The sequence below is a fragment of the Meriones unguiculatus genome, chromosome X (assembly GCF_030254825.1).
Source record: "Meriones unguiculatus strain TT.TT164.6M chromosome X, Bangor_MerUng_6.1, whole genome shotgun sequence".
NCBI classification, from domain to species: domain Eukaryota; kingdom Metazoa; phylum Chordata; class Mammalia; order Rodentia; family Muridae; genus Meriones; species Meriones unguiculatus.
This window is the reverse complement of record NC_083369.1, coordinates 40,571,240-40,595,421: the sequence shown is the minus strand read 5'-3', so window position 1 is coordinate 40,595,421 and position 24,182 is coordinate 40,571,240. Positions and strand designations below refer to the sequence as shown.

At 38.9% G+C, this 24,182-nt stretch overlaps 1 protein-coding gene across 1 annotated transcript in view; it reads left to right on the top strand.

Moving 5' to 3' along the window:
- Positions 1-23,304, top strand: part of Gab3 (GRB2 associated binding protein 3) — a 94,761-nt gene extending 71,457 nt beyond the window's left edge. Inside the window, exons 7-10 of the mRNA XM_060374772.1 lie at positions 1,817-1,898; positions 3,689-3,785; positions 19,075-19,191; positions 20,273-23,304. Coding sequence (XP_060230755.1) covers positions 1,817-1,898; positions 3,689-3,785; positions 19,075-19,191; positions 20,273-20,389 — 413 coding nt within the window. The 3' untranslated portion in view covers positions 20,390-23,304. The remainder of the gene's footprint in view (positions 1-1,816; positions 1,899-3,688; positions 3,786-19,074; positions 19,192-20,272) is intronic.
- Positions 23,305-24,182: the final 878 nt, after the last annotated feature.

Genomic DNA, 24,182 nt, shown 5'->3' with positions numbered 1-24,182 from the left:
TAGTCCCTGTGTATTAACTCCCAGGTAGCCCTTCTGGTAGAAAAAGAGAGAAAGAAAAAAGATACATCAAAGTGAATTCTTCTTAAAACTTTTTTTTTAGATTCTCTTATCTTTATATATGATGGTATTTTGCTTGCATTTATGTCTGGGTACCACATGCATTCAGTGTCCATGGAGGCTGAAGAGGGTATCAAATCCCCTGGAACTGGAGTTACAGGTGTGTGTGAGCTATCATGTAGGTGCTGGGAACAGAATCAGATCCTCTGGAAGAACAGCAAGGTCTCTTAACCACTGAGCCATCTCTCCCTCAAAGTGAATGCTTAGCTTCATTCTTACTTTACCCTTACCTGCCCATTATGCTTTGTGATTACAAGGAAACATTTGGTGCGGGGACTGTGATCCCTGACATACAATGGTCTGCTTCTGCTTCTCATTGCTCTTTGGAAAAACTACCCCTTCTGGGTGGTATGCCCAAAGATGCTGAGACCTTACTCAGATATAGTTCATTCCAGCCACATCTTTTTGGTTGTAAGCCAACCACATATGTATAGCATTAGCCATACATGCAGTGGTGTGTTAGGAACTGGGTAGTATACAGGGATGAAAATCAAGGAGGAGCTTTGGTCTGAGGAGTATGATCATTTAGCAAGGCCACCTGGAAGAAACAAGAAGCATTAAAAAGTCAGTACTAAATATAACAGACTCTGTCTTGTAGAGTATGGAGGAAATAACTAGCTAGTGTAGTCATAAACATCATCAGACCATTTTAAAGAAAGGGAAGGTATTTGATAGACTTAGAGGTAGCGGCTTGGTAGGTAGGTGAAAGTGGATATAAGAACAGATGAATTGTGGAATGAATCCTGGAGTTTGTATAGGTGAACAGGTGGTGAAGACTGAAGACAGCTGGCTATTTTCAGGCTACTAGGAGAGACACCCTCTCCAGGGACTTCAGTCATGTGTTTCTGTCTCCCCAGCCCAAGACCCATGATACCTGAGAAAATAATTGGGCAGCAGGAAAGTCTCTGTCAGCATGTCTTTCTACCTTTGTTAGTTAGTGGAGGAAAAAATATCAAAGTAGCAGACAGGCCACTGAGGCAAGTACGAAGTACAGAGGATTGAGCAAGCCAAAAAGAAACCCTGCCATCTACGATCACAGTCAAATATGGTCAAATAATCACAGATATTGTTTCATCATAAACTGTGAGAGGAGTGCATGGATGATAAGCAAACAAAAGCACAAGGCCTGTGATGAGGCCAGCGACCACTGAAGGCAGGGGGCATTGAACTGAGATTTGAAGATGAATAACTGGGCAACATCATGACAAAGAATATTTTAGGTGGGAGGACCATTAGGTGAAGACATGGGGACTACAGCCTTGTGAATATCTTGGTCTCTCAGACATGTATCTACTGTCTGGAATACATTGATCTTCCTGGGGCTACAGCTTTCTGTATATTTGGTTAATACTGTGTTTCCAACACTTGATTCGGGACTGATAGACTGAGCCTCCAAAAACTGCATCTTGACTAAATGTATGGTCTCATTTTGTTACCTTTAGCATGCTATAAGGCCTTTTGTTCAGTAGTTGTCCTTATCCGCAGGGAATCAGGCAATAATAAGATAATGAAATTCTCACTCATCACCAGTAATTCCCATTAGTACATTTGAATTTTGCATGTAAAGAAAGCGGATTTTGATAGTTTTTTCAATTTTTGGATTCCCTTCTTAAAGCTCCTGAGTACTAATCATACTGAATACTGTGAACTGTTTTTTGTTTGTTTGTTTGTTTGTTTTGTTTGTTGTTTTATTTTTTAGCTCGGCCGCCTCCCTTGGACCTGAGAAACCTTTCCACCATCCGAGAACACACCTCTCTAACCAGGACTCACACTGTGCCTTGGTAAGCCTCAGACCTTAAGACTCTTATGGTTGAAGCTCATTTAATCTTGCTTAAAGGAACCAAAGGAGGAGTTGGTCTTGTTATCAAGAGTCACACATGATTTCTAGACCACAAAGGAAGGTGTGTTGACTGAGTTTCTCTGGATTCTAAAGCCTGGAAATAGAGCAGTTTTGGGAATTTCTTTCTATTCCTGCTACACCTGTTCTCTGCAGAACTCTTTTTTTTGTTGCATGACCCTGATCTATTTTACGCAGGTTCTTTGAAGAAACAGTACCCAGAGAACGAATGTGTATATGTTAAAAGGGCATTTGTTAAATGGCTTACGGTCTGTGATCCGAGTAGTCAAACAACAGCTGTCTCACAATGGGAAGGCAATAAATCCAGTAGCTGTTCAGTCTAAGATATTGGATGTCTCAACAGTCCCAATCTGGTACTAGAGTCTCAGGGAATTCCTAGAGGGATGTTGCTCTTCATTCTACATTGGGATCCCAAGGAAGTAGGTACTAACACCAGTGAAGGAATGCCTCAGGAATAAGATAGATGAACTTGCCAATGAGAGTGAAGGCAAGCAGGCAAAAACAAAGTGCTCTTCTTCCACATCTTTTTATGTGAACTGCTTTCAGACGGTGTGATCCAGATTTAGGGTGGGTCTTTCCACCTCAGATAATCTAATAAAGAAAGTCTTTCACAGGTATGCCCAACTGTTTGGGTTTTAGTTGATTCCTGATGTAGTCAAGTTGACAACAAAGATTATCCATGACATACTTCAAGCAGTATCAACAAAGATGGATTCTTTTTCAATCCCAGTACAGATACCCAAGGGAGACAAATTTTAGGATTCTGGCAGATTGGAATCAACTATGACACAGAATGCATGGATAGTACTACTAACTAGACTTCCAGAAGCTCAACTTCATGATTTATATCTGAGAAAAGACCTCTCAGAGAAAGTGCTATAGTTTACAGGCTGGATGGACAAACGTCAACACATCTGTGCCTGGTCATCTTACCTTCTAAAAGCTGCACTTTCAGAATCCGAGGCTGACCCAGGAGTTTCCTAGCACATGACAAATACGATAGGACATGGTAACTTTTTTGAGATAGGGTCTCTCTATGTAGACCTGGTTGGCATGGAGCACACTACGTAGACTAGGAAGGCCTTGAACTAACAGAAATTTGCATGTCTCTGTGTCCCAACTTCTGGGATTAAAGGTAAAGCATGTACCACCATGCTCATGTGGACGTGCTAACTTTGTAAAGCAGAATTCTGCAGAGAGTTTTATTTCCAGGCCAAGCTGCAGAGACATTTATCCTGTCTTCTGTCTTAGGAGGAAGATGGAAATTAATACACTGTCTCTTCTTTTCCTGTCAGATGAATGAGTACACTTTCTTACGTCTCCTGTGTACTTTGGAAGCAAAAAGACCCCAAGGAAGTGGGGAGGACCTCTGGTTGTTTAGTTGGTTGATTAGATTTTGTTGTGGAGTATTTTTTTTATTCTATCAGCCAGCTTTATTATTTTGGATCATTTTTTGTTAATTTTGTTGTTTGTTAAATACAATGCATTTGTCTGTGTTACATGGAGGGTTTTGGAAAAAGCAATTGGGAAACATTTTCTCCAGAGTGGGACAGGGCTGCTGGGAAGTGTCTTCTTCAAGAATTGTTTGGACCAAAAGGAAGCTGTGTCTGGAAGGGGAGGGCTCAAACCCCACAGGGCTGTGTCTGTTCCTGGCTGTGTTTCAGAGCAGCTGTAAGACATTGCATTGACCTCATCTGTATTTTTTCGTCTTAGCAATCGAACAAGCTTTCTCTCTCCACAAAGAAATGGTATTAATTCTGCAAGATTTTTTGCCACTCCTTCCAAAGAAGAAGAAAGCTACATCCAAATGGTAATCTTGTGTTTTTTTGTGTGTTCTTCTTTTTCTTCAAATCTATGATCTTGAGAGTTCATTATGATGAAAGCACATTCCTTAAAAGTCTCTGTACAGTCATAAAGCACACTTGATTATAAAACCAGGTCACCATTTTTTTTTTTTTTAGATTGGGAGAAAATAATTTTGAAGGTAATTTCCTTTTTTATTTTTCATTTTAATGTGTGTTATAAGTGTGTACATGGCTACAGTATAAGTATGTATATGTACATATTGGTGCATGTGCATATGTGTATGCACATGTGTGTGAAAGCCAAGAGTTGACATTAGGAGTTTTCTACTATTTCTCTTCACCTTATATTTTATTTTGTTTAAGTTAATTTTAGGATTGGCTAGACTGCCTGGCCAGAAAGTTTCAGGGATTCATCTGTCTCTCCTTCCCAGCACGTACCTGAGTTACATATGTATGTAATCGTGCCTAGCTTTTATGTGGGTTCTGGAAATCTGAACACAGATCCTAACATTTGAGTGCAAAGCACTTTATTTACTGAGCCACTTCTCAGCAACCTTGAAGCTAGTTTTCTTTTTGCAGTGTTTAGCATCTTATACCAGTTGAAGTTCACAATATTTCAGGAGAACCCAGGACTGAAGACTACGTTATGGAAAATAGAAATAGTAGCCAATTCTTTTTTCAGAAACTGTGATATTCTTTTTTATTCCAGTGGATTTGTAATTCTCTAAATGTCCAAAGTCCAGGCTGTGAAAATATATTTATTGGAGGCTTTATTTTGTAAAAAACAATGGCCTCTGAATTCTCTGGACATTCGTGTTTTAGAGTCTTTCTGTAGACTTGAGTGGGTAGAGATGTGACAACTTTGTTCTTTGATTAGCCATCCACAGCTAAGAGTACTAATATCTCCTTCCTTCCTATTGTCCTGTCTATTCTCTTAATGTGGATTCTATTGAGATCATGGATTTTGAAAATGCTTTTAGCATCTCTAGCAATTATGGAGCACTTTAGCCTGAACTGTCTATTCACAACATAGAAACAGGGAGTTCCAGAGAGACCTTCAGTATGAACATTAGATTTTAAAGAGGTCTTAACAGAATGATGTTCAAGGCACTGATAATATGCTCTTGAGAAGATAATCTTATTCTTCAATGCATGAGGATACAAAGGCAATTAAAACAATTGTATGCATTATAAAAGAATTCAAAGACTATATTAAAATATAACAAAATAAAAGTCTAAAATGAATTGTCTGTAGGAAAGCAACAGCTGAATGCTTCATTTGCCTTGTTTGATAAAAGTTGTGCTGTAATGTACTTAACCATATGCAGGTGGGAAGTGACTCATCTATAAATCTGCTGTGTTCTTCCCAATATTTTCTACACTTAGTAATGGCCCTTGGGAAACTTCTAGAAGAAAACATTCCTATAAATGATTCTGAACAGCTGTGCTCTGTCTCTGGAGAGCAGAAAAAGGAAGTGAACCTAAAACATTATGGAAGCAAGTGCAAAGTTATTTCAGACACCAACAGTTTGCTTCTGATATTTCAGACAGTAAAACAACACAGTTAAACATTGGTTGCTTGCCTAAGTGTGTACAGGTGGTCAATGAACGTGTATTACCGAACAATATGACACAGCCATTGAACAGCAGGCAACACTGGTTGATGGTAGGTTTGAGTAAAGTACTATGTGAAAAAAATAAAGGCGTGTCTTACAGCTGTGTTTAGCTTCAGTTAACAATATACTCTGAAATAACTGGTTTATATTCTCTACTTTGTGCCACACAGTGGCCCAGTATGATAGTCAGAACTAACATGATTTATTTGATTTTGAAAGTAATCAAATGTGGTTTTTTTCCACTAAAGAAAACTTCTCATCTTATTATTAAAAAGTGAGGCTAGATTAGCAGTTAAGATCACTGGCCAGGTTTGATCCAGCACCCACATGGTGGCTCACAGCCATCTGAAACTCCAGTTCCAGAGGATCTGATGCCCTCTTTAGGCTTCTGCTGGTATCAGCCACAGAAGCGGTAGCCAGATACACATGGAGACAAAAATTTCATATACATAAAAAATATTTTTTAAAAAAAGTGAGGCCAGGAGTTGAAATACAGGTTTTTTCTTATCACTATGCAAATATTTTTATATATCCTACAAATTCTTATGAAATGAAAGTTTAGAAGACTAAACATAATTTTAATGCTATTTCTACATATCGGCTTTTCAAACCTTGTAATTTAAACAATTTGTAAGACTTTTCTCTTTTAATTGTATCTACTTATGTGCTTATCTACTTATGTATCTACATTTGCATGTATTTGTGTGCACATGGCACAGTGCACATGTAGAGGTCAGAGGACAACTTGTGGGAATAGAATACTATAATGTTAAAACTCACATTAATTAATTTTCATTATAGTATTATAATACCCTTTTTGGAAAGAGTCTCCTGTCACTCAGGCTGGCCTTAACTCTGTATGTATCCCAAGTTGACCCTGAACTTCAAATCATTTTGCTCCCACCGCCCAATACAGACATGGGCCATCATGCCAGGTTTATTTGGTGCTGGAGAATAAAAGCTCCAGGCCTCATGAGCGTCAGGCAAGCACTGTACTAAGTGAACTATTAATAAACCCCTAGCCAAAAGATGCTTCTTTGAGAAAATCAACAAGGCAGACAAACCCTTAGCCAAACTATCCAAATCAGTAAAATAAAAAATAAAAAGGGGGACATAACTACAAATACTGAGGAAATCCAAACAATCATTAGGTCATACTACAAAAGCATATATGCCACAAAATTTGAAAATCAAAATGAAATGGACAATTTTCTTGATAGATTCCATCTACCAAAATTAATTCAAGATCAGGTAGAAAGACTAAATAGCCCTATATCCCCCAAGGAAATTGAAGCAGTCATCAAGAGTCTCCCCTCCAAAAAAAGCCTTGGGCCAGATGGTTTCAGCGCAGAATTCTACCAGACCTTCAAAGAAGTGCTAACTCCAATCCTCCTCAAACTATTCCACGAAATAGAAACAGAAGGAACATTACCAAACTCTTTCTATGAAGCCACAGTTACCTTGATACCTAAACCACACAAAGACCCAACAAAAAAAGAGAACTTCAGACCTATCTCTCTTATGAACATTGATGCAAAAATACTCAATAAAATACTGGCAAACCGAATCCAAGAACACATCAAAGATGTCATCCACCATGACCAAGTAGGCTTTATCCCAGGCATGCAAGGGTGGTTCAACATACGGAAATCCATCAATGTAATCCACCACATAAACAAACTGAAAGAGAAAAACCACATGATCATCTCCTTAGATGCCGAATAAGCATTTGACAAAATCCAACATCCATTCAGGTTTAAAGTCTTGGAGAGATCAGGGATACAAGGCACATACCTAAAGATAGTAAAGGCAATATACAGCAAGCCTATAGCCAGCATCAAACTCAATGGAAAGAGACTCAAATCAATCCCACTGCAATCAGGGACAAGGCATATCTCCATATCTCCTCAATATAGTACTTGAAGTCCTAGCTAGAGCAATAAGACAACTAAGGGAGATGAAGGGGATACAAATTAGAATGGAAGAGGTCAAAGTTTCACTATTCACAGGTGATATGATAGTATATATGAACGACCCCAAAAATTCAGCCAGAGAACTCCTTCAGCAAAGTGGCTGGATACAAAATTAATTTAAAAAAAAATCAGAAGCCCTCCTGTATAACAAAGACAAAAGGGCTGAGAAAGAAATTAGGGAAACAACACCCTTCACAATAGCCACTAATAACATAAAGTACCTTGGTGTGACTCTACCCAAGCAAGTGAAAGACCTGTTTGAGAAAAACTTCAAGTCTCTGAAGAAAGAAATTGAAGAAGATATCAGAAAATGGAAAGATCTCCCATGCTCATGGATCGGTAGGATTAACATACTGAAAATAGCGATTCTGCCAAAAGCAATCTACAGATTCAATGCAATTTCCATCAAAATACCAACACAATTCATTATAGACCTTGAGAGAAAAATTATCAACTTCATATGGAGAAACAAAAAACCCAGAATTTCCAAAACGATCCTGTACAACAGATCGTCTGAAGACATCTCCATCCCTGATCTCAAGCTGTACTACAGAACAATAGTAATAAAAACAGCATTGCACAGGCACAGAAACAGAATGGTGTATCAATGGAACCGAATAGAAAACCTAGAAATAAATCCACACACCTATGAATACTTGATTTTTGACAAAGAAGCCAAAACCTTTCAATTGAAAAAAGACAGCATCTTCAACAAATGGTGCTGGTCCAACTGGATGTGTACATGCAGAAAAATGGAAATAGATCCATATTTATCACCCTGCAAAAAACTAAAGTCCATGTGGATCAAAGACCTCAACATAAAACCAGATACACTAAATCAGTTAGAAGAAAAAGTGGGGAAAAGCCTAGAACTCATTGGCACAGGAGACAACTTCCTGAACAAAACACCAAAAGCACAGGCTCTAAGAGCAACAATCAATAAATGGGACCTCATGAAACTGAAAAGCTTCTGTAAAGCAAAAGATACTGTTGTCAGAACAAAATGACAAACCTACAGACTGGGAAAGGATCTTCACCAACCCTATATTTGACAGAGGGCTGAATATCCAGAATATATAAAGAACTAAAGAAGTTAAAAAGCAACAAATCAAGCAATCTGATTTAAAAAATGGGGTACAGAGCTAAACAGAGAATTCTCTGTAGAGGAATACAGAATGGCAGAGAAACACTTAAATGCTCAAAGTCCTTAGCCAACAGAGAGATGCAAATCAAAACGACCCTGAGATTTCACCTGACACACATCAGAATGGCTAAGATCAAAACTCAAGTGACAACACATGCTGGAGAGGTTGTGGAGAAAGGGGAACCCTCCTCCATTGCTGGTGGGAATGTAAACTTGTACAACCACTCTGGAAATCAATCTGGTGCTTTCTCAGACAATTAGGAATAGTACTTCCCAGATCCAGCTATACCACTTCTAGGCATATATCCAAAAGATGCTCAAGTACACAACAAGGACATTTGCTCAACCATGTTTGCAGCAGCTTTGTTCGTAAACAATATTCTGGAAACAACCCAGATGTCCCTCAGTTGAGAAATGGATACAGAAATTGTGGTACTTTTACACAATGGAATACTACTCAGCAATTAAAAACAAAATCATGAAATTTTCAGACAAATGGTGGGACCTAGAAAAGATCATCCTGAGTGAGGTATCCCAGAAGCAGAAAGACACACATGGCATATACTCACTTATAAGTCAGTACTAGATCTGTAAGATAGGATAACTGTACCCAAATCTATAAACGTAAAGAAGATAAACAAGAAAGAGGACCTGGGGTAAGATGATCAATCCTCACTTAGAAAGACAAATGGGATGGACATTGGAAATAGGAGAAAACAAGTAACAGGACAGGAGCCTACCACAAAGGGCCCCTGAAAGACTCTTCCTAACACTGTATCAAAACAGATGCTGCGGCTCATAACCAAACACTGGGCAGAGTGCAGGGAATCATATGATAGAAGGGGGAGTTAGCATGGCCTGGAGAGGACAGGAGCTCCACAAGGACCAAATATATCTAGGCACAGGGGTCTTTTCTGAAATTGATTCTCCAACCAAGGACCATGAATGGATATAACCTAGAACCCCTGCCCAGATACAGCCCATTGCAGCTCAGTGTCCAAGTGGGTACCCTAGTAAGGGGAACAGGGGCTATTTCTGACATGAACTCAATGGCTGGCTCTTTGATCTCCCCCTCACCCAGGGAGGAGCAGCCTTACTAGGCCACAGAAGAGGACATTGCAGCCAGCCCTGAAGAGATTTGATAGGCTAGAGCCAGATGGAAGGGGAAGAGGACCTCCCCTATGAGTGGACTTAGAGAGGAGCAGGAAGGAAATGAGGGAGGGAGGGTGGGATTGGGAGGGAGTACGGGAGAGGGATACAGCTGGGATATAAAGTAAATAAACTATAATTAATATAAAAATAATAAATAAAAAATAAACCCCTAGCTATACAATGCTTTGTACATCTGTATGTGTATATGAGTGTATATGTATGTTCTTATGTGCAGCAATGCATGTGTACATGTACATTCATGTGGAAGATAGAAAACATAAGTGTCATTCTTCAAAGGCTATCCGAGTTGCTTTCTGAGACAGCATCTCTGAGCTAGAGCTCACTAAGTAGGCTAGGCTGGCTGGGAGGTGTGCTGCAAGCATTTACCTGTCTCCACTTCCCCAGTCCTGGGGTTATAAATTCATATCACCGTGCCTGGCTTTTATTTATGTGGGTTCTGGGGATTAAACTCAGGTCCTCATGCTTGAAAGGCAAGCAGTTGCTAACTATCTTCCTGTCCTATACTTTCTTTTTCCATTTTGAAGAAAATATTTTTTTCCTTCTTATTAGTTTAGGTTATTTTATCATAGAGTATATTTTGAGCATTATTTTCTCATTCTCCAACTATTTCCAGATCCTCCCCCACCTTCCCACCTCCCCAAATCCCCAAATTTATGTTCTTTCTATCTCTCTTAAAAGATACACACAAGCCTGGCATGGTGGTACATGCCTGTAATCACAGCACTGAGGAGGCAGAGGCATGTGGATATCTGTGAGTTCAAGGCCAGCCTGGTCTACAAAGTGAGTTCAGGACAGCCGGGGCTACACAAAGAAACTGTCTCAAAGAAACCAAACCAAAAAAGAAAAAAACCACACACACACGCACACACACACACACACAGAGAGAGAGAGAGAGAGAGAGAGAGAGAGAGAGAGAGAGAAAGAGAGAGAGAGAGAGAAGAGAGAGAAAGAGAGAGAGAGATCCAGAAAAACAAAGACACAAGATAAATACACAAAAACAGAGAAGAAAAAAAATGACAGAAAAATACAATAAGACAAAAAATGACAAAAAACAAAAGGTACAAAATAAATCATATAGTGTTGGCTAATGATTTCTGAGCATAGAAATTACCTTGGTGTTGACTTTGTGTTTGGCCTATGCAGATCTTGTCTGTGGACTTGGGATCTGAGGACCTGAAAAAATGGGGTGGACTACACTCTAATGCTGTAGACAATCTTACTTCAGTTTCAGTGTACTTTTATACACAAATGTAACAAAGAAAGTAATGATCCAAGTAAGTTTGTTTTAGTTCAGAAAAACACGATCAGAAAAATATGTAAATAAACGCCAGTAAGCACATACTAAATATTAACAAAGTAGCCCTTTCCCAGAACTTTGTCAGGACAGACCAATTTAAACACAATTGTCTGGCACATACTATAGATTATATCTGAAAAAAAAAATGAAATCAAGGCAGAAGGTGATAGCCAGATTCAGTGTACACTGACCAGATTGGGTTTTATAGCTATGTTCTGACATCCAATACAAATAAACATGTCTTGTGAATTGAATATAAATGTTTGTCACAGGAGACATGAGATCATTGTCCAAGAACAATCCAGGAAACAAAATCCACCTGAGGTAAAAGACCCAACTGGCTTTTTTCTGGAGCCTCTCTCACAGTTTCCAAGGTGTTGTTCACCATGGGTCATTCTTTGACCTTGAACTGACACCCTAGAGTGTGTTTGATACATCCATTGATATTCCATTGGAGAAAACAGATTTTCCCTTTGCAAACCTTTAACAATTGCTAATAACTTTTTTAGTTAGGGGTAGGACCCTGTGTTTCTTGTCTTTGTTGGGCAGGTGTTCCATTCTTTGGTTACTGTTACCTTCTCTGGATCTTAGCCAAATATTGTAGTTGTAACATCCCTGGTAGAGTGTTTTTGTGGTTTGGCAGTGCTGCAAAGGAATGGAGTTGGGAAGACTCTTAGCCTAGTCTGGCCACTGGGGTCTCTAGTAGAAAGTGTTTCCATAATTCAGTAGGTAACACAAAGGGATGGAGATTTGCTAGAGGAAAAAGCTGAAGTGCATTCCTTTCTTGTTGGGCCTCTGAAGATGGGTTGTATAAGCTACTATCGTATCTCCTATAATACTTTTAAGTTTTTCACCATTCAGGGAAATTGTTCTTTCTTGATTTGCAGTTCTTTGAGTTCGGGTATATAGATGATAGGTAGGTAGATAGATAGATAGATAGATAGATAGGTAGATAGATAGATAGATAGGTAAAACTTGTGTAAACTTTACTACAATCAGAATACTGAACATGGCATCAACCTCAAATACTCATTCTATCTCTTTATATCATACTGCTACTCTTAACGCCTTGTAGTAACTGATCTATTCTTCATAACTATCATTTTGGCTTGTCAAGAATGTTACATACAGAGAATCATACAATACTTTTGGGTCTGGATTGATTTACTCAGAGCATTATCTGAAATTCAATCAGATGTTTCAGTACTTCTTTGTGTTTTGTTGCTGAGTAGCATTTCCTGGTACTAATGTTCCACATTTTGTCTATTAAATCACCCACTGAAGGACATTTGGACTCTTCAAATCTGGGGCCAAGTAGAACAGTTATAAACATTTTATAGTATTTAATAAACAATTTATTGTAGTAAAATATACATAGCACAAAATTTACCATTTTAGCTGTATGATTAACAATGTTACATACTCAACACCACTGCTCATTTCCAGGCTATTTTTATCGGCTCATGCACAAACTCTGCGCCCATTAAACACATACTCCTCTTTCCCTTTCCCCAAGCTCCTTGTAACGTCTGTCTATTTTATATCTTTATATTTTAGGTCCCTTATAAAAGGGAAACTAGAGTTGTTAAGATGGCTCAACAGGTAAAGGTATTTGGCCTGACAACAGTTATGACTTGAGCCCTCTTCCACTATGGAGACAGCTAACTCCCACAAGTTGTCCTCTGACCTCCATATGCATATGGCATGTGGCTTTTAAACAGACTTAAAAAGTGAAAGCATATGATACTTATTCTTTTGTACCTGTCTTTCACTCAACATAGTGTTTTTAAGATTGATATCTATATCTCTATATAGTATGTGTGTAAATAATTTTTAATAAGAGCATACTGTATTTTCTTTGTCCATTTATTTGTTGATGTGCATGTGGGTTGTTTCCACCTTTGGGCTGCCATGAATAATAATGCTGTAAACATCAGGTACAAGAATCTAATTGAGCACCTGCTTTCTCAAATCTTTTGAGTGTTTGAGAACAGGTTGAATTGTTGGACCGTAAACATACATTCTATGTATGTATACATTTTAAGGAAACACCAAACTTGTCACTCACAGTCACTGCGCCATTTTACATTCCTACCAGCAAAACATAAAAATTCCCAATTTTTCACCTCATAACTTTTTTTATTTTCCCCTTTCTATAATAGTTATCTTAATCAATATCAAGTAGACTGTCATTGTGGTTTTCATTTGTCTTTTCCAAATGAGTAGTGATATTAAGTATCTTTAATATGCTTGCTTGCCATTTTATCTTCTTTGGAATAATATCTATAATATATTGCCAATTTTTAATGAGGCCATTTTTGTTATTGAGTTGCAGGCACTTATATGTTATGAACATTAACCCTTATCAGATGTATAATTTATTGATGTTTTTCCAGTTCTATGAGCTAACTTTTCTCTCTTTCATCTGTTCCCTAAACTTACAGATCTTCTACAGTCTTTTTTCCCTGTGAGCAAGTTGTATTGTTTTTTATATTATTATTATTATTTTACAATTTATTCATTATATATCCCGATTGAAGCCCCCTCCCTAAACTCCTCTCAGTGCCACCCTTCCTCCCTCTACCCTCTTACCCCCTCTCCCTGGTCCACTGAAAGGGTCAGTTCTCCTCCCCTGCCATCTGCCCATAGCTTATCAAGTCTCATCAGCATGCCTGGATCCTGTTCTGCTGTGGCCTGGCAAGGCTGCATCGCCAGGGGTAAGTAATCAAAGAGCAGGCAACTGAGTTCATGACAAAGGCAGCCGCTGCTCCCCTTACTTGGAGATCCACATGGTGACAGAGCTTCCAATTGGTCACATCTGAGCAGGGGGTCTAGATCATCTCCATGTATGGTCCTTGGTTGGTGCATCAGTCTCTAGTGCATCAGCCTCTGGGATCAGATCCTTCAGCTTTGTGGGGCTCCTGTCCCCTCCATGCCCTTCTATCCCCACCCCCTCTTCTTCCATAAGACTCCCTGTTTTTTTTTCCCAAAGTTTGGCCATGAGTCTCAGCATCTGCTTCTATCCCCCGTTGGGTGGAGCCCTTCAGAGGATCCTCTATAGTAGGCTACTGTCCTGTTTCCTCTCTTCCACTTATTCTGGTGTCTATCCTGTTTGCCATTCTGAATGAGATTTAAACATCCTCCCTAGGGTCCTCCTTAGTGTTTAGCTTCTTTAGGTCTATAGATAGCTATCCTATACTATACAGCTAATATCAGCTTATAAATGAGTGTATACGATGCATGTCTTTCTGTTTCTGGATTACCTCACTCAGGATGATCTTTTCTAGTTCCCACCATTTGCCTGCAAATTTCATGATTTCCTTGTTTTTAATTGCTGAGCAGTATTCCATTGTGTAAATATGCCAAAATTTCTTTTTTATTTTTATTTATTTTTCATTATTATTATTATTATTATTATTATTATTTAGAATTTATTCATGTTGTATTCCAGCTATAGCCCTCTCCCTCATCTCCTCCTGGTTCTACCCTATGTCCCTACCCTAGTGCACTGATAAGGGAGGTCGTCCTCCCCTAGTATCTGACCCTAGAATATCAGGTCTCATCAGGACTGTCTGGATACCCTTTCTCTGTGGCCTATTAAGGCCACCTTGCCAAGAAGAAGTGATCAAAGAGCAGGCAACCATTCATTACTCTATTGAGGGACATCTAGGTTGATATCTAGGACATCTAGATTCTGGCTATTACAAATAAAGTTGCTATGAACATAGTTGAGCAACTGTCCTTAATGGTAGAACATCTTTTGGGTATTTTCCCAGGAGTGGTATAGATGGATCTTGAGGAAGCGCTATTCCTAGTTGTCTGAGAAAGTGCCAGATTGATATCCAGAGTGGTTGTACAAGTTGGCATTCCCACCAGCAGTGGAGGAGGGTTCCCCTTTCTCCACAACCTCCCCAGCATGTGTTGTCAATTGAGATTTTCATCTTAGCCATTCTGATGGGTGTAAGGTGAAATCTCAGGGTCGTTTTGATTTGCATTTTCCTGATGACTAAGGACGTTGAGCATTTCTTTAAGTGTTTCTCTGCCTACGTAGATAGAAAGTTTATTTTCTTAAGGGCAATAGTTCCAAATTGGCTATGACTTTGCCCCTTAAAGGACACAGGCAGTATCAGGATTCACAGAGTCACAGAGTGGTGTGACTAGTTTCTAGTGTGCTAAAGAGATGGTTCAAGTTATCAAGAGCCCTTATCCTTACAGGGGACCTGTGTTCAGCTCTCAACGCCCATATTATGGCTCAAATCCATCTGTAACTCTACTTCTAGAGAATTTGATTCCCTCTTTTGACTTCTGTGGGCACCCAGCATGCAGGTGGTCACATACATAAATGCAGAAAAAACACTCTTACAAATAAAAATAAGTAAAATATATAAAAAATAAATGTTGTTATATATTCTATAATACACAGCACAACCCCTGAGGGGGAAGGAAGCACAAAACTGTCAAGCTTCAAATGTAAAGATGCTGCTCTGAAGAGAATGGGTTCCAAAATTAACACTAGGAAGTTAGATTGCTGGTTATTAGCTGTGTGTTTGACTACATCATCAAATGTATGTTTAACTTTGTAAAATACTCTATACAGTACCTTTGTGTCTTTATAAGACACTTTCTAAAGCATACTTTATAAGATACTGGCATCATTTTACTCTCCTGACTAGTAAAATATGAGAACTTCAGTGTTTCTCCATCCTTCTCTAAACACTTGGAATTACCAGATTTTTTTTAAATTTGACATTCTAATACGTGTACAGTGATATTTCAGTATAGCTTTAGTACTTATTTTTGCAAAAAATTAGCACATGTTTGTTATTTATACAAAACATTAAATTTCATTATGACATTTTTATCCTTAATTACTTTTTTAAAAAAAGATTTATTATTTATACAGTATTCTGTCTGCATGTGTGCCTGCCGGCCAGAAGAGGGCAACAGACCTCACTCTAGATGGTTATGAGCCACCAGTCCTCTTAACCTTTGAACCATCTCTTTAGCCCTCCTAATCAATTTTATGCTCCCATATAATATTCATCTAGTTATAGTCACCATCAAATTCCTATCTCCTTCTTACAGAGTTGGTAATAATCAATTCCTACCACATTCTGCATCTAGGAACAGTTACAATTTTGTTTCTCAAAGGGTACTTTACTTTCACTGCACACTGAAGTAAGACAAGCATACAAACAGTTGAGATCTTTCCTACTCACTCTAAAAATTATCTGTTTATATTTAAGATTCTCTGGCACACTATCAGTGGCTAATAAAAATAAATCTATTCAGTCTTCCCACTTCCTTGGACGGGAACATATGTCAAAGGTCACTGTGGGCCTTATTGCTCTGGATAAGACATCAAACACTATATTGAAAAAGTTGAACATGGACATTTTTGTCTTGTTTCCAATTTTAGAGGAAAAGCTTTAGTTTTTTTTCCCATTTAGTATATAGCTGGCTGTAGATTTGTTCACTGAAATAAGTCATGTTCAGAAAGATAAATATCATGTTTTCTGTCATATGAACAATATAAAGAGGAACAAAAACAAAAAAAAGGGTGAAATGAAAATGGGTCAATTCTAGGCATTATTATATACTAGGGATATAAACTATGTATTATGTATATTGATTTTAAATGCTACACAATGTATACCAGGAAATTACATAAGGGGACATGGAAAAAATAGAAGGACAAATAAGACACAGCTGGGAACTGGCTGTGGTGGTGCATGCCTATAATCCCAGCACTCACTGAGGCAGAGGCAAGTGGATCTCTGTGAGTTCAAGACCAGCCTGGTCTACAAAGCAAGTCCAAGATAGTCAAAGCTACAGAGAGAAACATTGTCTCAACCCCCACCCCACCCGCCAAAAAAAATAGAAAAAAAGAAAAGAAAGAAGGAGCTGGATTAGGTAGCTATCCTAACCTACATTCAGAGTCTTGGGCCCTTATGCCCTGCACAGCTCCGTCAGTGTTTTACCAGGCCCAGGGCAATTATGCTTCTCTTTCTTTTTCCCCAGCAAGGAAGGCTACGCAATATGAGCCGCCTACCATTCAAGATCTGCCAACTCATCCATCCAAGCCACAGTGTGCTAGGAAGCAAACTAGCATGTAAATACTATGTTGAGAAAAATTTTATTAATGTGTATTGATTGTACAAAGGTGTTCTATTATGACATTTACGCTATATGTATAATATACTTTGAGCATACACACTAGTGTATTACTCTTTGTTATCTGCCATTCCCCCCTTTGTCTTATGATACAATAATAAAATCAAGGTGAGAAAGTGGATATGAGAATAATACCAAGCTCTCTCTCTCTCTCCCTCTGTCTCAGCCCTCTCTTTTTCAGGTCTAATTGACAACTAGACCTTTACAACTGGCTTTGGAAGTTGGAAGATGATAGTTCTCTGGGCTCTATCAGCAGCTCTAGAGGTCCTAGGCTCTGATATTAGGTGTTAGCCATGAAAACCAGCCAGTAAAATCCCCTTTAGTAAAGTACAGGGCTGACAAACCTCACTCACATATACATACCTTTGTGTTAGACCTTAAAAAATATTTAAAGTGTGTGTTGTGTGTGTGTGTGTGTGTGTGTGTAGGGGGAAGTTATGTGCTCTTGATTGTAGGTATTCTTGGAGGCAAGAGTCATGAGATTCATAATTTGGCTCTTCTTTATGGAAGAGCAGTGTATGCTATTAACTCTTAAGCCAACTCTCCAGCCCCATATGTTAATCTTACAATTTGCTTTTGTTGTTGGTTGGTTGGTTGGTTAGCTTGCTTTTTGTTGTTTTATGAAAGCCCTGGCTTTCCTGAAACTCACTATGTAGACCTGCTGGCCTCAAACCAACTGTGTCTGCCTCCCATGTACTGGGATTAAAGATGTGTGCCACCACTCTTGGATTTGATCTTTCATTTTAAAATATAAGTAAGGTTTGGTTATGACTCTCAGTATCTGCTTTGATACAATACTAGGTAGAGTCTTTCAGAGGCCCTCTGTGGTAGGCTCCTATCTTGTTGCCTGTTTTCTCGTACATCTGATGTCCATCCCATTTGTCTTTCTAAGTGAGGATTGATCATCTTACCCCGGGTCCTCTTTCTTGTTTATCTTCTTTAGGTGTATAGATACTGAGACTCAAAACCAAACTTTCGGCAGAGTGCAGAAGGGGGAAAGTAGGGGGAGTTAGCATGACCTGGAAAGGACAGGAGCTCCACAAGGACCAAATATATCTGGGCACAGGGGTCTTTTAGGAGACTCTTTCTCCAACCAAGGACCATGTATGGATATAACGTATAACCCCTGCTCAGATGTGGCCCATGGTAGCTCAGTATCCAAGTGGGTACCCTTGTAAGAGGAACAGGGACTGTCTCTGACATGAACTCAATGGCAGGCTCTTTGACCTCTCCCCACCCCCCGAGACAGAAGCAGCCCTGCTAGGCCACAGAGGAGGACTTTTAGCCAGTCCTGAAGAGACCTGATAAACCAGGGTCAAATGAAAGGGGAAGAGGTCCTCCCCTATCAGTGGGCTTGGAAAGGGGCAGGGAGGAGATGAGAGAGGAAGGGTGGAATTGGGAGGAAATGAGGGAGTGGGATACAACTGGGATACAAAGTTAATAAACTGTAACTAATATTAAAAAATAAAAAATAATAAAAAAGTAAGATATAAATAAGAACAGAAATTTTATCTGACATTTTTGAAAAGCTATGGCATGAAAGAGAGGGCCCAAAACAGATGGGAGAAAATAAAACTGTGCTAGAAGGATAAACCTTTAAAAATTATATTATTACTAATACTCAAAGATGAGCTATTAAAATAATAAGCCAGGAATATCTATTGTATTAATTAAGAACATTAACAGGTCAGAAGTTCCTAGTGCACAACCAAGAGGATCTAAATTCAGATCCCCAGAAAAATCACACATTGAAAAATCTGGACATGGTAACAGGTGCCTCTATCCCCTTGCTGTACTGTGTTTGAAATGTCTACTCTTACTCAAATGTGAAGAACTCAGATCACACAAACTAGCCTTTTTCCCAAATGCAGCTTAGCTCTTCATTATTTGACTCAGTCTTGTGATGTTTGTTCACAGGAGGAATACAGAGCAGTCAATTCCCTGAGCAGTAGTGCTCTTACTTGGACAAAGAAATTCAGCCTGGATTATCTGGCCCTGGACTTCAATTCAGCATCACCAGCTCCTGTGCAGCAGGTAGGAACGATTCCTAGGTAATTCTATTTCTGCTTAGATTTTTCTATTGATCAAATCATGTATTTAATCAAAATACTAAAATTAACCTTAGTCCTGCAACTTAGAAAAAATGAAGTTCCACTATATTTCCTTTATGGTATTTTCTTTGGGTACCTGTGTATAGATACATGTAATATTATATTCATACTTTCAAATTTGGGGGCCCCAAAAGTTATAGAAAAATTTCTTTTGCAGATATGAGAGTGGGGTACACAGGGCTCTTGAGGCATAGGAAGGGCTAGTTTACAGAACTAATAATAGCTTAGTCTATCTAGTTGTTAAAGAATGATACAAAGGAGCTCTAAGTTGAAGTGGATCTCAGTGAAAGTCCTTGAATGCAGTTTCAACTCCATTGGGTAGTATTATTGTCTGTATAGTAGGCATCATTAGGACTGTGAGGACTGAGTGATTAATAAGTGGTGTTAGCTATTAACTGATGTCACTTAGTTAACAGCAATAGTCATAAAATGGATGATGGTATGTAAGCAAGAGGCAGTCATGATTCACACTAAGAATGTATTGTTTGGTAGGTAAAAAACAATCCATTTCATAGTGTATATACAATGATTCCATTTGTGTATCTGTTTACATTCCCAAACACTGCTCCGATGCTGAAGAAAAGTCATTGAGACAAGTAAGAGCAACAAGTACAGAAGGCACATTTGTCAGTTTGAGTATACTATCTACTCAAAGCAGACAAGCTCAGGTGCTTATAGGAAAAAAAGAAGCATTTAGCTATTACTAGTAAGGAAGACTATTGCAGGCCACGGCCTTTGTGCTACAGACAGACTTCAACCTAGGGCTCTTGGCTGAGGGAAAAACAGAGATACTGAATTCCAGCATCCTTCTACTTAGCGTCAGTACACATCACTTCCACTTGCATCCTACTGATCTAAGCAAATCAAAAAACTAAAGAGATGCTTACAAGCACACATATACATGTAATATCAAGTGTCTATAGGGAGAAGAGGAAGTAAATGTAACCTGCCAAAGAACGTCTAAATTGAGATGAAATTAAAACCATTTTGTCCTCCCCCTTTAGAAACCTTTCCTTTCAGAAGAGCAGAGAGTGGATTATGTCCAAGTGGATGAGCAGAAGACACAAGCTCTCCAGAGCACCAAGCAGGAGTGGACCGATGAGAGGCAATCCAAAGCGTGAGAGGTGTGGGCTTGGGCAAAGTGTGCAACATGGAAGCTTACGAATATGTTTTCAGTTTCTCCACTAAAAATATACCAGTGATCGGTATGGGGCAAAACCAAGAGTGTCGTTTGGGGAGTCTTGGCAAAAACTCACAGAAAAAGAGAAAGTGAATGCTATAGTCACAGATGTTAATGTTTAAAAAAAAAAAGTAATTCATTCAGGCAGAGTAGGAACAACAAGAAAGGATTACAAAAGTGTTTTCTCAAACACTCTGTTAAAGTTTTGTCAAATGGAGTTTTTGAGGCCAAATTTGGAACCAGTATTAACAGCAACAGGATGATGTTATTTGCATTCAGTATCTGAAATTCTCTCCTATCCCCTACATTTTGATTGTAATAATAAATTATCCTAGCAAAGGAAGGGGACTTAGTGATGGTCTTGCCACAACCCCTGAAGACATAGTTGAGGAGATCAAGTCTAGCAATGGTGCTTTTATATCTTTACAACAAAGATTTCATTGGGCCAGTCATTTCTGTTCCCAAAGCAATATAACTGAAGTGATGGGTAGTGGATCTGTCTAGGCATTAAGGGATGGCAGAAGTCGAAGTGTAACTCCTCAGTAAAGGCTCCATGATGAACATATCAGATGACACTAGGAGAACTGAAAACATGGCTTCTGTTTGCTATTCTGTAGCTGTTTGCCCTTTGCCCAGCATGCTTTTGTGTGTATCATCTCATATCTTCCAAAAGACTTCAGAAGTAAGACATTCAGAGACTGTTACTCTCACTTTGAAGAAAAGAAAAATGAAAAGCAGAAGAGTAAACATATTGCTCAAGATTACTCACAAAATTGAGACATAATGTCAGGCTTAGGGCTGTCCAGACTATGAGCTGCAGGCTTATTCTTCTGCCTTATATTACCTTGAGAAGTCAGAAGAGCTCCACCAACTGAGTCAGTCTTGGTGACCTGTGGGAGATACCTGCAGACATAAGATGAACCATCACCTCACCTTTTCATGATGATGTGCACAGATGCTTTTGATATTTGAAAGGGAAACATTTGCAGTGAGGGCCTCTGTATGATGTTACAGTACCTCCTGGTGGCCAGTCTGAGATCCATTCTTGACCACATAGTCTCATATACAATCAACATTTTTCTTTGCTTTGTGAGATGATTGGTGCTGGCAGAGGAATTTTTAGCACCTCAGGGAAGACATAAGCTGTCAATAGTCCCTGTGAATGACTCATACTTTTATGTGATAAAAATGACCTGAAAAAAATCTAAAAACAAGTTCTACTCTCAGATTTCCTGACTGTATTTCTCCTATACTTGAGAAATGACTAACTCCTAAGACTGAAAATTTGCTTGTTTCCCTTTATGATTCTGGAGGCTGAGGAACCCAAACCAAAGGTCTCATTAGAGATTGGAGTGTTACTTAATTTCCTTTCTGATCTTTCAGAGAACTTATAACTAGACGATATAAATGAACTACGAAATTAATAGATCCAGCTCTGCCACTTCAACCTGGCTATTGTGTGTTATATATGAAAATAGATCAAATAGGCAGCCATCTCTATGAGAGACAGCATAGCCAGGCTTTGTCATATGGTGTCAGCATTTCATACTACCTCAAATACAAATAAGTAAAAAAAAATTTTTTTAATGCCATGTAAGAAATCACTTTGATTTTCAAAAGAGCAGGGTTCTGGTTACTACATCATTTATTTTTTTTTTTTTCATGTGGAAGTGGAGAAATTGCCAGAGGCTTTAAACAAGTTCAAGGATCTTAGTATATTTGGACCTCATATCCAGCCCCATGCCATAACACACAGGCCTGTGAGGAGTTTCCTTCTTCTCCCTATAATAGACAAACAACCACATAAATCCCAAGCAGAAATCCAAAGCTATAAATGCTTATAGACAGGAGCCAACCTTCCCCAGGTATAAGATACTTGTGTTTGGATCATTGATTACCTGGAAAAAGCTAGTGAAGGGTCAGGAACCACACAGTGATGAAGACAGAAGTTATAGCTCAAGTTGCCCGCATGGAATGTCAAGTCAACGTATAAATTTATTTTACCTACAAAACATTTCTAAGGATGTATTTTCAGGATTAGTATGTAAGTTAATACAACCCTTTTGGATATGCTAAAAACAAGAGTACCCTAAGTAATAACTTTTTTACAAGGTAAAAGATGTTATTTCTAGGATGGCCTGCTTTGATAAACCTGCTAAAAGATGGCTGCCTAAGAGCACAGTGAAACAAAGCAAAGGAATTTGTAAAACTGGAAGTAACAAGTGCCCCTAAGAAAGTTACCGCTCAGTCAGAGTAGTGCCATCTAAATCTTGTTTCCTTACGGAAGCAGCATATATGTAAGAGAGGTTTCTGTTTTTAGCCGAGGGCCTGGTGTTTGCTATAGGAATGATAGCAGAGAACATTTTGAGTTAAATGTACATGGCTTAGCTTTACACTGTTCAACGGACACCTTTCTGAGAACTCTAGGGACCAATTCAATAAGACAGTGCTGTTGTCAATTTTACTCTGTTTTCTGTGGCTCCTTTCTTTTTTATTCCCAGTGCAGGATGGGGAACAGGAGGCCTTCAGCCTGCAAGTGGGAAAGCTGCAAATCCAGGAGCAGTGAGGAGTTAGCTTTCCTTAGGGAAGGAGGCCTGAGGCACACACAGCCTGCCTGTAGAAGGAAAAAATAATGTAGCTATAGTTGTTTCACTATACAGCTGGAATCAGATGAACCATCATGACTTGTAGTTCAGTGTCCAAACTTAAGAAGCCCACTAAGCATTCCTCTTCTTAATGATCTCCGTAGTCCCCCAACTCATATAATTTTTGTACCTACAATGACACTGATTTTTCAATTTTATTTCACTTTTACTATTTCATTTCTGGCATTAATAAAAGTTTTATAAGGAGGAATTGTGACTGAAGTTCTCATTAATTTTAAGTGGTGGCACTCGTTGTAAATAAGAAGCATGTTTGGAAAGCTGGGCATTTGAAAAAAGACTTCATTACAGTTTTCAAGTGTGACAAACTTAATCATACTCAGGTGCAATGACATACCCATGTTATCTGAGTGCAAATAGTTGAGTAGGTGGCTGTCACAAACAATGCTTCTACTCAGCCAAATCTTGACATCTTTTTTTTTCTTCATCAAAAACTAGATTCATTAGATGTACAGATTTTAGTAGGTTTATCCTATATTATATGTCTATATGAGTGAGTATATACCATGTGTGTCTTTCTGATTCTGGGACAGCTCACTCAGGATGATCCTTTCCAGGTCCCACCATTTACCTGCAAATTTCATGATTTTCTTATTTTTCATTGCTGAGTAATATTCCATTGTGTAGATGTACCACAATTTCTGCATCCATTCTTCAGTTGAGGGGTATCTGTGCTGTTTCCAGCTTCTGGCTATTACAAATAAAGCTGCTACAAAATAAATCTACTAAAATCTGTACATCTAAAGAAACTAATCAAGAGAGATGACCCTCTCTTGGGTTACGTAGTAATGGGATGAGGGACTGCCTCTGATATAATCTGATTGGCCTGCTCTTTGATCACCTCCCCCTGAGTGGGGAGCAGCCTTACCAGGCCACAGAAGATGGCAATGCAGCCACTTCTGATGAGATCTCATAGACTAAGATCAGAAGGAAGGAGAGGAGGACCTCCCCTATCAGTGGACTTGAGGAGGGGCATGCATGAAGAAGGGGGAGGGATGATAGGATTGGGAAGGGAGGATTGAGGGACTTAAGGGGGGATACAAAGTGAATAAAGTGTAATTAATAAAAGTT